This window comes from Rhinolophus sinicus, linkage group LG06 (assembly GCF_036562045.2).
Source record: "Rhinolophus sinicus isolate RSC01 linkage group LG06, ASM3656204v1, whole genome shotgun sequence".
NCBI classification, from domain to species: Eukaryota; Metazoa; Chordata; class Mammalia; order Chiroptera; family Rhinolophidae; genus Rhinolophus; species Rhinolophus sinicus.
In genome coordinates, this window is record NC_133756.1 from 37,246,033 (window position 1) to 37,262,569 (window position 16,537).

Here is a 16,537-nt window from a genome sequence, read left to right on the forward strand (position 1 = left end):
ACTATGTATTTAAGAACACAAACACAGTTCAGCTGTACTGCTAGGACTGTGTATGCAGTGTTAATATCTCAATTTCAGTGTGTCCCAAACCAAACTCTGCCTGATCCCTCTCAAATCTCTTCTCCCGTGTTCGTTCCCAGCCACAGCTAATGGCTTCACCATTCAGTTGTTACTGAGATAGAAAACTTGGAATTACCTTTAAATTGTCATTTCTTTTTATCTAATCAGCTACTGACATATACAAATGCCATCTCTCCTCTTTCCTGCCCTTTAACTGTGCAGCTGATACTCTAGTTTAAGCCATATTGCATGTCTTTCCCTTCCATTCCTCTCAACTGCTCCATGAAACGCTTTGTGACACAAGGAGTGGACCATTTTACTACTCTTGAAAAGCTCGTCAATGACTTCAAATGCCTATGAAATCAAGTCCAAACATCTTATCATGACATTTACAACATTACGATTTTTGCCCTAAGGTGCCTTTCTAAACTTACCTCTTATTACACTTGATTTGCCACCCTGTATCACAATGCTTTTTTTAAAAAACACACAAAAGAAAAACAAAAATAACAAAAAACCTTTCCACGCAGTACTTAAATGACATCACCCATGTTTTCTCCTTGCCTATGATTATTTTTGACCCCTTGTAACGGTTGGAAATGGTGTTCATCATTTGGTGTCTAGCACAAAGGCTACCATTCCCGAAGCAATTATGAATGCTCTGATTTGAGTTGAATGTACTCTGGCTGTGCGCTTTTCACCAGATTCTATTTAGGGTTTCCTTACTTAGTATTTAGTTAATTTTGTTGGTTTTTATGACAAGTCATAAACTCTAAGTTAGGGTTTGCAAACTGGAGATGGCCCACTTCCAATGTTGTTCACGTAGCCCCAAGTTTTAAATATAATAATATGTATTTATGTCTTATATGGATACGTGCTCTCCAGTTCTCAGTAGTTGAAATGCTCCCACTTCTTTCACATACGAACGAGTATTATCCTTTTTCCCTTCCTGGCCTCAGATGACAAAGTCATCACAGGAGTGGTGGAGTTGTACTGATAAAACTTCAGTTATTAAAATATGTGAAATCTTGTCAGAATGGAATTAATAAAATAACAAATAAATAATGGAACACAATAAAATAATAGTGAGGTCACATTAGAAATTCAAATTCCTTCAATGCAGGAATTTATTTCGTTTTCAAATTTTTAAATTAGCTAACAGATAGTGCCCGATGCATAGTGCTGAATGAAGTAAAATCTGAGGCCAGCAAGGAAGATCATCTTTAAATGGAGGGTAATGAAGTTATTTCCAGTACCCTTCTAAGCCAGAACATGTAACTGCTCTCTCTACTAAAATGGCCTTGCGAATGAGAGGGAGAGAGGGAGAGACAGAGAGAGAGACAGAGAGAGAGAGAGAGAGAGAGAAGAGAGAGAGAGAGAGAGAGAGACAGAGACAGAGACAGAGACAGAGAGAGACAGAGAGAAGGGACTTGCTTCTAGTCTCTTTGAGTAACCGAAGTTGTGGTATAAAATTGAGAAGAAGGATATCCTGACACAACATAGGAGTCAGGTAATTTGGGGTTTGTTTTGTTTTTGCTTTTAAAAAAAATCAGTTTATTGAAGTATAATTGACATCTAAAAATCATACATATTTATATTGTATATATGACATACACAAAGCTGTATATACATTGGGGATAAGTACTATATACCTGTGAAACGTCACCATCAAGGCCATAAACATATTCATCACCTCCCACAGTTCCCTCAAAATTAGATTTTACTCCCCATTTTGTACTTCCCTTATACAAGTCATTTCACCTTTATGAGATAGTGTTTTTTCCCCTCAGGGTAATTTAGTTAAAATGATGCAAGGAATGGTTAAGATTGTGCAAAGTGAGTTAGGTAATATGTGTTGTAAGATTGCAAAGTCAGCATGCAGGGTAAATGTTGCATGTCATTAAAATTAGCTTTAAAAATTCCTTAAACATTGTTACTTTAAACTACCATACTTTTTACAAGAGTCTCCAAAATGGAGGGCAAATACTCCAAGGTGTATACAAAGTGATCTGGTGGAATGTGGGAAGAAAATAACAGAACGTCTATTTAAGAATGTCCACTTACATCCATTTGTATCTCATCTTTTAAATTTTATCTGTTGTACATCATTTAATGTATGCAATATACTAGTTCAGAAATTCATATGCATAATTTATAAATAAGTACGCATGTCTTGCTGGTTCTTGCTAATGTTTAAATTTTACTCATAGGCATAGATGTTCCAAAGGTGTTGTGGGCCATTGTTTTAGATCACGGCCCGTGGTGGAGCGCCAGATGAAGTTCTAGGCTTTTGTTTTAAAACCACACGATATTAAGTCATCTTTGTCATGAGAATATCACTTAGAATTGAGAGATACTCACACTGTCAGAGGGATATGGGAATCAAGGCCAACTGAAGGAGCAGCTAGGTATGTCTACCATTGTATGTTTTTCTGAAACTTTTATGTTGACTAGTGTAGCAAGCCTACACCATTTAAATAGCTATGATTATATGTTTATCTCTATTTTTCTTTTTTTCTATATCTCTCATGTAGCACACCAAGCTTAAAGAGTTGATGCTGTGTAAGTGAAATGTAAAAATCTGCACATTTGCAAAACTATCATATTTGAAAATGCTCTGAAAATCACAATGTGTTATATAAATGTAATGTATTCATACCTTTGACATAAATAAATTACATGGAAAACAGCATAGAAAGAAGATCACTGGAGATACAGAGAAATATTTTAACTCATTTTTCCAGTTTCCTTGAAAATAAAGGAAGGGAAGGAGACCCTTTCTCTCTTATTCCTTTGTCAAAGTGAATACTCGGATAAAATTTATGGATGGTTAGGTGATCGGGTAGTAAATATCTAGACTAGGAAAAAGGAGAGGAAAGGTTACTTCACTTCATTATGATTTCTTAAGTTCATCTCACCTCTGTAAAGCCAAGAATGAAAAATCATCATTTCCTAAAGTGAAAATCTAACCTGACTGAGAAAGGTCATCGTACCTCTGTGTAAAGTGAACATGGCATACTGTACATGGTTGATTTTAGACATTTTCCTATCCATTCAATGGTATCTGTATACATTTTGAACATATCTATGCATGCATGTTTTATGCACATAGATAACTAATCCTTTACAATAAAGCAAATAGGAATGCTCATCACACTTCATCTGAAGCAGTGGTATAGACTGAACAATGAAGAGGATTCTGAAATGACAGATGAGCTGATACAATATTTGTTGTAAAGAATGACTTAAAATGCATAGATTAAATTTGAAATGTATTGTTTAAAAAGTCAAAATATTATAGGCTATCATCATCAAATACAAAATATTCCAATTTTTAGGTACACACTTGTTTCTTAACGGATATATTGATAATTTTTAATGTTTTACTATATATTTGCTTTTCATTCATAGAGGTCATTTGTATTTACCTCATTTGTAACTTTTGTATCCCTATCTTTAGTTTATGATAGAGGACTAAGAAAGAAATACTGTTGCAATTAAACAATTCCAAAAAAGACTTGCTACTACTGGCCATTTGCCTGAAAACTAGCAAAACTAATAAAACACTATTTAAAAGGCCTAGAGCAGTTAAATGCCATGAGAAATCAGTAGGCAAGCTTTCTAGGCCTCAGGCTGGAATTTGAAGAAATCTGAAAAAAGAGGAGGGAATTCAACCTAGCAAGCAAATACCAAAAGTCTGATCTAAGACAAGATAGTAATGACATCTTCACAAGTGATACAAATCCCATGTTTTTGCAGTACCTATTTAAACATTAGTCCATTAAAATTTAATTTCTGTTTTTAGTCTTAATGTAAGTAATTGTACTGTTTTCAAGCCATAGATTAACTTAATTTCACATCATCAAAGATGTGAGTTGATTAATATTACTTTGCCTTTTGGGAAAGTGTCCTTTCATCGTATACAAGGAGAATATGTCTTATCAATCATCTCTACTATTAAGAAAAAAGTTTAAATTTGTGGCTCTGTATATAATTGAACTCACAACTGCCATTTTACCAATATTTAAATACATAGGAGTAACACAAAATCTAATTGGACTGGTCTGCCAGGTAAACTTAAAGGGATTATAGTGTTAAAAAAAAATGACCATTTTATACCAAGGGATGATATTTTAATAATAAGTATATAATTTTAGTCATTCTCATGATGCTTATCTAAACAATGCAATAAGCTAAAGGTCAAGTGGCTGATATTTCTAATAAAAGATAATTATATCATCCATGAGGGAGACAGTGTGGGAGCCATCTCTGAAGATGGCATCTGCTGATTCTCACCTCTTGATATTCGTGTGCCTCTATTGCCTCCCCACACATGTTAAACAGGGTCACCCTGTGTAACCAATAAGGTACTGCAAAAAATGACAGAGCATGACATCTGGGACTTGGTCATAAGAGATATGGCAGATTCTACCTTGCTCCCTCTTGGATTACTAGTTCTGGGGAAAGTCAACTGCCATGTCATGAAGACAGCCAAGCAGTCCTAGGGAGAGGGCCACATAGTGATTAACTGAAGTCTTCTGTCAATAACTAGCACTAACTTGCAGGGCATGTGAGTGAGCTCCCTTGGAAGCAGATCGTCCAGCCCTGGTCATCCTTCAGATGACCAGCACCTAGGACATCGGGATTGGAACCTGATGAGAGAATCTGTGCTATAACCATACAGCTAAACTGCAGCTGGATTCCGGACCCAAGAAACTGCCTGAGATAATAAATGCTTACTATTTTAAGCTGATAAACTTTGGGTTAATTTGTAACTTTGCAATAGATACTAACTAATAATAGCAATGTATACAGGGGAAAGAATGTAAGCTGAGAGGTTGACAAATCGAAAATGTATCCTGATGGCAATTTAAAGTGGAGTGCTCTTGGACAGGTTATTTTCAGTCTCTTGTGTCTCAGTTTTGTCATCAGTAAATTGAGGGTAATAAATCATACCTCACAGAGGTTTGAAGAATAAATGAGATCAAAGTACTTAGAGGGCCTGGAAAGTGATTGTCCTCAGTAAGTATTTGCTTTTTTCTTTTCTTTAAATTGTGCTTAATTTTAGAGGATGTCTTTTTAAAGGTTGTCAAGTGAATTATTTGCAGTACAGAGATGAATTTTACAAGATGCGTAAGAACTGTATGCAGAGCTAAGACTACGGATGTTTGGGTACTCTCCCTGTTTTTCATGCTTGGGCTTACTTGTTTATATTTATTTTAATGAAGATCTTGCTTCGAAATATCTTGATTTAAGAGAGGTGGATTTGTATACATTCCTTTAAGTAGAAGTGAAGAAAGTGTGTAAATTATTTCTGAATAGTTTGTAAGCCCTAAGTATAAAAGATCTCTAGGAAATAAAACTTCTCCAGATCGTGCAGAAACTGTTCCATTCTGAAATGGTCTCTGACAGCTTCATGCTCCCGTTAGACACCTTGAGGTCAAGAAAACAACTCAGAAATATGCTGTATCTGTTTCCTCTCCATGTGTGTCTATCTTGATTCTATTATTTCTGTGTCTTTGACTGAATACATTGGGAAATTATAAGTGAGTGTTTTTATACGCAGTCGTTCATTTTGTTAATTCATAATTGACTTGCACTGCCCTTACCCTTGGCATATAACATTGACATTTCAAATGATTTTTGATAGACTCTGAGGGGCCATGACCTAAATAAACTAGTACCATTACAAAGAGGTTAAACCCATGGACTCTACATGAAGACTTGCAAGGCTTTTTGGGTTCAAATCCCAGTTCTGACACTAACTGTATGACCTTGTGCACATTATTTAAAAACACTCTGTGCTTCGGTTTCTCCCAAGCAAGGTGAGAAAAATATCAGCAACTATTTTATAGGTTCATTATAAAAATAAACTATTTATTAACAATATAGAACACTGTTTGTTAAACAGCAGGGGCTTGTCAGTTTTGCATTTTTGTGAGGTAAATATTTGAATGGCCTGGGCCCTGAAACTCGCCTGGTAGATCCATTTAGTGAGTGTAACAACAACCACTCAGCAACCAGAATCATTCTCTCTCCTATTCCCTGCATATACTCAACTCTGCTTTACTATAATTTTGAGAGGAATTTATATCTTCCAGGGGTGTTTGAGAATTAAGATATTTCCTCAGATAGAACCCGAACAAATCATAAATGTATGCTTTTCTCCGAAATGATAATATGTTTGCCTTTTACAAGTGCATTTGGTTTTCATAGCTCCTAGATTTTCTCTAGGTGTGTGTGTGTTGGGGAGGGGCATTCATTGGGGATAATCAACCTAAATTTTTTTTAAGAGTGGTTTTAAATTCCTTTGCAAATCTAATGAAAGCTACAGTCCATCTCCCAGCAGGAAAAGAAAAAAAATCACTGAAGTTATGACTGTGAGCACCAACTGGCCTTTGCTATATTTGCTATAGGCCAAGAAAGTGGACTGAGGATAATCGAAGCCTTTTTTTTTTTTTTTTTACAATGGTTGCTGTATTTAGGAAAACGGAAAGAGAGAGAGAGACAGAAAAAAATTCAGGACATCACAAAATATTGGAAGCCAAAATGGACTTTAACAAATGAGCTCTCACTTGTACTACAGGGAATAATTGTCAGTTTTTAAGAAAGGAATGACAGACTCAAAAGTGACTGAAAAGTATGTAAAATAGTTTAGGTCATTGTTCAAACTTTTTTTTTTTTTTTTAATTGGAGAACTAGGGATGGAGGTGGCTGCAAGGATGTCCTCTATAAGGGTGACTTCTGAACAGGTAGAATTGATCTATTTACCCCATATCTACCAGAGAAGTGTTGCTTTCATAAATACGATTTTTTAAGCTTCCAAATAAGACTGTATTTGAACAAAGAGTTTTATAACTTAAAAAGGATTGAGAACCACTCTTCTAGATGATTTTCCATGAAGACAATCACAAATTGAAAACATCTCAACCTGCATAATCAGAATCTGAGAAAGTTTGTATTAGTAGATATACACTCTTACAGGGTGTGATAGGAGTGACCCCAGAGAGGTTTATCTTATTCTAAATATATAAAAATATGGGGGCTTCTGTGAAGCCACAAAAAGGTAGATTTAGAATTAGTATAAACATTAATTAATTAGCAAAAAGAATGAAAAATTGAATACCCCCAATTGTAGAATAGGTTGCATATGGAAAAGCTGCAAAAAAATTTAGGTAAAACCACAATCAGTTACTTAGAACAAATGAGATCGTTGCAGAGCTATCCTTGTTAAGGTTGATGTTAAAGAGGTAAAATGTTTTCCACAAATCCTCTTTTGATTACAGTTTAAGAAACAAAGTACCTACTTATGTCACATCCATTTCACCAGTTCTTATGTAATTTCACCAGTTTTCTTTTCAGATGTTGAGCTATAATTAGTTATGAGCCATGACACAAGTAAGTAAACCCCATATGTATAGGTCGAGCAGCATGAAATTGAGAATATTTAGCTTTTTTGACTGAAAAATGGCAATTTCATATGGTTCGACCTTGACTACATCCTTCTCTAGTTTCGAAGCAAAATATAGATATATAGATAGATAGATAGATAGATAGATAGATAGATAATATCCTTCCCTCTGCATTATATCTTCCAGTTAATTCACAGGGGTCCTGCTCTTCTTTGATGGCTGATAAGACCAGTTAAAGAGGTTTGAATGAGCCTTCTGGTTGAAAATAAAGAGAAAGTAGTAGAGTCCTGACTCTCCTTGTTCAACAGCTCTTGCCAAGGCTTTCTGAGGCTTCTCAAGGGGACCATGAGAGCTGAAGTTAGAGTAGCCTTAAAATCATGTTGGTTAGCCCTTTAACCATGTATTTTATCACCTCGACAGCCCCCTTAGCAGCAGAATATCTAAAACACAATGTCCTATAAAACAAAATGTTAGACTGCCTTGCAGGAGAGGAAGGCAGGTGAAAGGGTTGAGGCTTATCAAGGAAGCCAGCCAGGGACAGCGGCTCCAATTGCTTTTGGAGCATTCTCGTGGAAGCTGTGCCCAAGTTGTACGAGCTGGTTGACTTCCTAATTAAACACGGTTGCCAGCAAGAGCAATGGTGTGCTGGTTCAGAAAGGAGGGGAAGAAATAACACACATCAGTGATAAGGGATTTGCAGGTATTTCTGAGATCATAGAAAGCAAAGTGGACATTCCTGCTGGATGCTATTATCTACTCTTCCTTCCCACGTGGGCCCCTTAAATTTGCCTGCCTGTAAGGAGGCTGTTGAGAATCATTCAAGCCAGTTAAAGAAATTGCTTAAAAATAAGTATGTGAAACACACGTTAGCTCAAAGGGCTTGGAACATAGTCACAATCACGAAGTCCTTACTTCTTTTCTCCTTTGTACCATTCAAAGGCTGGAGGTGGGACACCTGCACCTTCACATCTTATCAATCCACTGCGTCCCGGGGCCACTGTGCCAGATTTAATTTCCTGAATCGTAGGAGCAACTGAAAAAGAAACAAACAAAAAATACTGGTAGGTAAGTAAAAATCATCTTCAGCAGAAATACAACACGCATATATTTCTGTTCCTTTTATATTCAAAGCAATCTTATGCCTGATAGGCCAATGCATCACGTTTTCAGTGTTTTATGCTCCTAATACAAGAATAGTCTCTTTCAGCTTCATTTTTCATGTGGGGCAATAGATGAATGTTCCCAGGAAGTGTAGAGTAAATGCCATACATTGGGGCCTTGCTTCCTATTGGAAAAAACAAACAAAACCCCCCCGCATGCGTGAGGGAAACACTTCATCTGTACTGCAGTCAAATTACACTCCAACAATTGCTCTAATTTATTGAGTGATCACTGGGAGCCAGTCACTGGGCTAGTGCTTTATGTTCATGACTTCCTCACAGTAATACTCTAAGCTAGATGGTATTATCCCACTTGTACAAATGTGATAACTGTAGCTCAGAGAGGTTAAGTAATTTGTCTAAGGTCACACAGCTGTTTAGTTGTAGAATTTGGAAATGCACTCAGGCACGTTGACACAAAGCCTGAACTCTTTCAATACTCTGTTTTTTCTGTCTACTCCTATGCTTTAATGACTATTATTATTATTTATTTATTTTTTAATGTGGCTTCTTCTACCTGGAATGCTATTCTTCCCTATTTTCACAGATTCCGGAACCAATTCAAGTGTCATCATCCCTAAAGACTTCCCGGTTGCTATTTCTCTTCTTTGAGTAGTTTTTCTAAATCTGTCATACCAAACACTTTCTTTTATTGTGTTTATTTATGAGGATCCCAGGCTTCCTTGTTAGCTGCCTGAAGGCAGGGTAAATATCTCATTCAATTTGCATATTCAGAGATCAGGGCACAATGCCTGGCACACAATTGTGCTTAAAAAGTTGCTTTGTAGCAGAACCATTCCTTTATTTATCAGTTATTGAGCCATCAATACAGGTCAGATATTTCTCAAGGCACAAAGCAGTTAAACTCCCTGGCATGATGAAGTTTGTATTCTAGATGGGATCGGGGGTGGGGTGACTATAAGCGGTAATATCACAAATAAGTAATTTAAATAAAACGTTAGAAGATGATAAGAAATACGGTTAAAAGGCAGAAAGGTAAGAGAAATCAAAACAAAGAATGGATTTTTATTTTACATAGGGTAATTTTATTAGGACTCATTGAGAAGGTAAGATTTAAGTGAAACAGATATAAATGAGTGAGTTCCCTATGGCGTATCTGGAGAAAGAGTCTTCTGGGAAGAGGGAACAGTTTACAGTAAGGACCTGAGGCTGGAGCGAGCCTGATTTGTTTGAGAAATACCAAGGGTACCAGTGTGGCTGAAACAAAGAGAAAAGGAGACTAGCAGGAGATGAAGTGTGACAGTTAATTTTGTGTCAACTTGACTGGGTCATATAGTGTCCAGATATAAACATTATTTCTTGGTGTGTCCGTGAAATATTAGCATTTGAATCAGTGGACTCAGTAATGCTTCTATTGCCTTCTCCAATGTGGGTGTGCATCGTACGGTCCATTGAGGGCCTGAATGGAACAAAAGGCAGAGGAAGGGAGAATTCACCCCTTCTCTGTCTGACTGCGTGAGCTAACTCATTAGTCTTCTCCTGCCCTCAGAACGGGAATTACACCATTGGCTCCCGTGGTTCTCAGGTTTTCAGATTGGGACTGAACTATACACGGACTTTCCCGGGTCTCCAGTTTGCAGATGGCAGATTGTGAGATGTCTCGGCCTCCATGACCACATGAGCCAATTCCTCATAATATAATCTCTTTCTAGATCTAGATCTATAGTTTTACATGCATACGTGTCTATATATATATATATATATATATATATATATATATATATATACATGCGTATGTGTGTGTGCGTATACCGTTGACCCTTGATCAACACAGGTTTGAACTGTGTGGGTCCACTTATATGCCGATTTTTTTCAATAAATGTATTGAAAATTTTTTGGAGATTTCCTAACTGCTGTGAAACAATCCTATCAATTACACTAGGCTACCATAAAGCTGTCATATTGCTGCTGCTTCATTATCAATGCATGAATCGTTATACCTGTAAATAAATTTGAATTTGTTTTTCACATTGTCTTTTCATTTTTTAATGTATAGTGTTAGTAATACCTATAACATGTACAGTGTTTTGTATCATGTAAGGCTATTGCTGTAGGTGCTGACCGCCGATTCATCTTGTAAGTGGACCATGCTAACTTATGGTATCAATACAGTACAGTATGCAAATGGATTTTCTCTTCCTTATGATTTTCTTAATAATGGTTTCTTTTTCTAGCTTACTTTATTGTAAAAATATAGTATATAATACATCTAACATATAAGTTAATCGACTGTTTATATTATCAGTAAGGCTTCTGGTCAACAGTAGAGTATTAGTAGTTAAGATTTTGGGGAGTCAAAAGTTACATTCAGATTTTCAGCTGTGTTGGGGTCAGCACCCCTAACCCTGACATTGTTCAAGGGCAAACTGTAGATATATATATATATATATATATATATATATATATTATTGGTTCGATTTCACGGGAAAACCCTGATTAATACATGGGGCCAAATGATGGAAGATCAGGTAGGACCCTGAGGGTCATTTTAAGGACTTAACTTTTACTCTGAGTGAAATGGTGAACCACTACAGATGAGGATCTAATCTGATTTTTGTTTTAAAAGTATCACTCGCTGCTGTGTTGAGAAAACACCTGAGGCCAGGATGAAAGCTGAGGGTGAGTAGGAAGCTATTGTGGTCAGCAAGTCAAGTGATTGGCAGCTCTGACTAGGGTGGTAGCACTGGAGGTAGTGGAAAGTGATTGGCTTTGTTGCCTCTTGTAAAGCGGAGCCAATAGGATTTCTTGACTGATATAAAACAAAGAGGGGACTCCAGTATGACTTCATTTGGCTTATCTGGCAGGTTAGAATAATGATATGGGGAAGACTGTAAGTAGAAGAGCTTGGAGGGAAACATTTGGAGTTTTAAATGTGTCATTTTTTAAATAGAATTTTTAAGTTCACACAAAATTAAGCAGAAGATACAGAGATTTCCCATATATTCTTTGCCCGGACATATACATAGCCTCTATTATCCACATCCCTTACCAGAGTGGTACATTTGTTACATTGACACATCATTATAATCTGAAGTCCATAGTTTACATTAGGATTCACGCTTGGTGGTGTACATTCGGTGAGTTTGAACAAAAGCATAGTGACATATATCCATCATTAAATACTATACAAAGTATTTTCACTGTTCTGCAATTATCTGCATTGGGCCTATTGATCTCTACCACCCCTCCACCCCTGGCAAGCACTGATCTTTTCACTGTCTCCATAGTTTCAGCTTTTCCAGAATGTTATATAGTTGAAATAATATAGTATGTAGCCTTTTCAGATTGACTTCTTTCACTTAGTAATATGCATTTAAGTTTCCTCCATGTCTTTTCATGGCTCAAGAGCTCATTTCTTTTTAGCACTGAATAATATTCTGTCGTCTTCATGTATCACAGTTTATTTATCCATTCCCCTACTGAATAACTTCTTGGTAGCTTCCAAGTATTGGTAATTATAAATAAAGCTGCTATAAACATCTGTGTGAAGTTTTTGTGTAGACATACGTTTTCAGATCCTTTGGGTAAATTCCAAGGAGTGTGATTGCTGGATCATATGCTAAAAGTATGTTTAGTTTTGTAAGAAACTGCCAAACTGTCTTCCTAAGTGGTTGTACAATTATGCATTCCCACCAGTGATGTATGCAGTTCCCATTGCACCATATTCCTGCCATCATTTGAGTTGTCAGTGTTCCAGATTTTAGTCATTCTAATAGGTGTGTAATAGTATCTCATTGTTTTAATTTGCATTTCACTGACGATCTATGACATGGGATACCTTTTCATATGCTTATTTGCCATCTGTATATCTTCTTTGATGAAGTGTCTGTTAAGGTCTTTGGCCCATTTTTTAATTGGTTTGTTTATGTTCTTATTGTTGAGTTTTAAGAGTTCTTTGTATATTTAGTAGGATAGCAGTCCTTTATCAGATGTGCCTTTTGCAAATATTCTCTCCTAGCCTGTGGCTTGTCTTTTCATTCTCTTGATACACAGAGCCAAAATTTCTAATTTTACACAGAGTCAAATTTCTAATTTTAATGAAGTCCAGCTTATCAATTATTTCTCCCATGGATTGTATCTTTTGATGTTGTATATAAAATGTCATCACCAATCCAAGCATGTCTCTTTTCATAAATATTTTCTTTTCTACCAATCTTTTTAGCATAGTACATATTTTAAATAACACCATGGGGAAAAGTTCGATACGACAGAAACCTTGACGATGCAAATACAAATTCATTCAGACAAATGATTTGAGTAAATGCGCATTTTGGATCTATTTTAGTATAGTAATAAAAAGTACAGAGTTTAATGATTTTTGAGTACATCATGAACATGAAAACTGTGAACACTCTTACAACAAAACATTGCCTTTCCTTTTAAAAATGCCCTTGCAAATTCACCATTTTCTGTTAAGGGTGATACTTTATTTTGAAATTATAGCACCTCTATATGTCTGTGGTATATTTATTTGTAATAGTAAAGGTTCAACTTACAGTTCTGGAAAAAAATGTTCAAAGAAATATTTTTATTAGAGTGCTTGCTAATAATTGTGAAAAATAATGAAAAATGTTTACCAAACTATTTGAATAAGAAAATGGTATAATACACACACACATTTTTATATATGTATATATGTAAATCTATACTACATATCAGGGATGCCAAAAATAAAGGTATACACATGACTTGTATTTATCTTTTGTTATCGGTATATATGGAGCATTTCTATTTTAATGCAATATTTTTTCCTTTTTTTCCTTTCTTAAAATGTGCATACATTTTTTGGCACCCTCTGTATATATGCACACACAATACAATAACACATACATTGATGTCATATGGGGAGTCATTTAATAAATTTCAACCTTCTGTGTTAAGCAAAGATTCATATCCCCCTACAAAAGGCAATAAAATACACAAAAGACATGTATAAACAAAAATCTACCGATTTGTCAATTATTATGACACTGTTTTGCTTGTGAGAGGTATAGATAAAATCATATTTTCATTCTTGCTCTCATAGGCTTTCATCTCTCTTTCGCCCTGTCACACTAAAAGGCCATAATCTTTTATGATATCCAACTATTATTGAAGATGAAATAACCATATGCAACAGGAGATCCATCACAAGCCTCTATTGATAACCTGGTTAGTTTAATTACCCTCTTGTTTGTCAAGGGGGCCGTGACTCATTACAAACAAAACCATGAAATCCGGAACATTGCCTGAAAACCCAGGCGTAATGAACTGAAATAAAAATCTAATTTGTCATTAAAAGGCTTTTATGCAGGACAGTGTGCATATGGCTCAGGATTAGGTGCTGTACCACACCAGTTAAAGAGACATGATCCTGTTGTATAGGGGTTCATAAGCTACTGTGATGGACACTTAAAATGGAAAGATACCTAAAATGTCATATGGGAGCATAGATAAAAAATGAATCAAGATTTAAAATGGAACATAATAAAAAGTCCTAAGACTATTTTTCATGTTACAGAATTAAAGAGTTATGAGCTGTGAGTAATCAATATAGAGAGGAGAGTCTCATCCAGATTTCATTTTGAGGCTAAAATTCTAAACTTGAACTTGAAAGCTTTATTGATTTTTCTTGGGGACATGAATACACCCTTAATCATATTATGCTGCTTATTTTGAATATGATTGTTCAAGAAGAGGAAGATTAATCTGCGTATTTATTCTTAATTCCTTCATCAATTCAAGAAATATTTTTATTAAGTACCACATTAATAAAAAATAATATTCCTTTGCTCATAGGCTAATATCCTTGGGGTTTGTGTGTGTGTGTGCACGTGTGTGTGTGTGTGCATGTGTGTGTGTATGTATACATGCATGGGCAAACAAATTATTTTTGATTTAAGTAAATAGTAAGGGAGTGATATGAACTAAGATAGAAATTGAGCAGGGTAAAAGAAAACCCCTTTATTGACAGGCAATAATTGAGCAAAGAATTTAATGATGTGAGAGAAGGAATCATGTACTTATCTGTAGGAAATTATTAAACTAAGAGGAAACAAAAAAGTCAAAAGCCCTGAGTTGGGAACAAGCTTGAGGTACAAATATACTTAACAGGATTATGGGGAAACAGATGGTCATCATGACTTAAGCAGATAAGTGAGAGGAAGAATCCAGAAGAGAAGGTTGGGTGCGCAACTGGGGCTCAGATTCTGTAGGGTCTGGTACCCATGGTAAAGCCTTTGAAGTTTATTCTAAGGAGATGAGGTTTTGGAGATTTGTAGTGGAGGAACAACATGGTTTGATTAACATTTTACAAAGATTCTTTAGCTGCTGTGGGAACATGGTCTGAAGAGAAGCTGGTGAGGAAACAGGCAGAACAGTTAGGGGGCTATTGTAGTAATCTTTAGGATGATGAGAGTCATTGGCAAATCCATAGGAAAGGCAGAAATTGAGAGAAAATTTAATTAAATAGATCACTGGTCACGTTGGACCTGAGTAAACTCATTTTAGTTAACTGGCAGTGACAGGACATTTTTAGTGAAATTTCCAAGTTTACACCATTCTGACTAAACCCTATTACTTTGTATAAATAAAACAGTTCTTTGGCTTCAGAAATGTCTGATTATACCTAGCAAGTTTCTTTTCTAGAACACATCTCAGAGACTGTGATGTCCATGTATGTCTTATGGATTTCTTATCGTATGTAGCTTTGTCCCAAATTATGAGACCACAAAATTGCAGAAGTTTTTATATTGAGCTCTTGTGGGCCTATATTTCTTGGGACATATTCTGGGTATGTTGGACAATTGAACTAATAAATATGTAAGGTCTATTCCAAATACTATGTTATGTGACCCGTGAACTTCCAGGTCAACAATTATCACTGGTTCAATAAGCTCACAAGCTATAACGTACTCATGAATGTTATGTGAGGAGAGGCGATGATTATTTGCATCGTAAGGATACAGTCACTTATTTGCCAGAAATATATACCTCACAACAATTAGGACTAATTAATTCTACAACTGGAGCTCAAATAGTGAATTATAAGCACACGTGGCTAAGTTGTACAAAACATTCATTTTCCACTAAAATGTTTCATGTTTTAAGAAATCAAATTGGGCTTGTCCTAGAAAAAAACAATCAAATAGTACAACTTGAGTGACTGCTCCAAGAGCCTATTGCTTTTACCATCCTATTCCACTGCTCTGTGAATTTTGACCCTGGCCCAGCAATGTAAGCTGTTTTTATAGGAAGTGGGAATGTAAATGTGTGCATCTACATACAGAACTGTTTTTCTTTCCATGGAGATAGTTTTTTTGTTTTGCTTGCACGCAACATCTTTCAATTACACCAAAGTAGCAAAGAAAGTGATAACTTGGGTTCCTCAAATTCATGAGTACAATGGCATCCTTCGGAATAAACTGATTTATGTCTCCTGCTGAAATTTAGGCATTCTGCCTTCCTGTCAAATTGGATACGGCTGTGAGCTGAAGCAATTGCACAGTGAAAAAAATCAATTTGACAAGAATGCTATTAGACAGATGTGGGGAACAACAAAGAACAGATGTTGGGAAAAGCCAGCAGTGAAAGGGTCAAGACGGGATATTTAACACCTGAGTGATTAGATGCTCCTGAAAGAAGAGTTTTCCCTTTTCATTTACTCAGTGGGATTATTGCCTTTCATTGTTTAGCCAGTCATTTCAGGATGAAGATAATTAAAGGTTCTTCATCCAAAACTCCAGACTCTGCAGGTGCAAGCAACAGAACCTCAGCACTTGGCACCCAAAAAGCCTAATCAAGATTCAAGTTTTCTTAGCTACATGACAATAGCCACAAAGACCTTCCTCTCTTGCCATCCTCAGTGGGAACTTTGGTTTTGTACAAAGTCTTATTATTTAAAAA

General features: G+C 35.9%; 1 protein-coding gene across 2 annotated transcripts in view; it reads right to left on the reverse strand.

Annotated features, from left to right (window-relative positions):
• NEGR1 (neuronal growth regulator 1) overlaps nucleotides 1-16,537 on the reverse strand; it is an 839,463-nt gene that overhangs the window by 189,152 nt on the left and 633,774 nt on the right. For both annotated transcript variants that reach the window (XM_074334947.1, XM_074334948.1), the window contains exon 5: nucleotides 8,385-8,505. In XM_074334947.1, coding sequence (XP_074191048.1) covers nucleotides 8,385-8,505 — 121 coding nt within the window. The remainder of the gene's footprint in view (nucleotides 1-8,384; nucleotides 8,506-16,537) is intronic.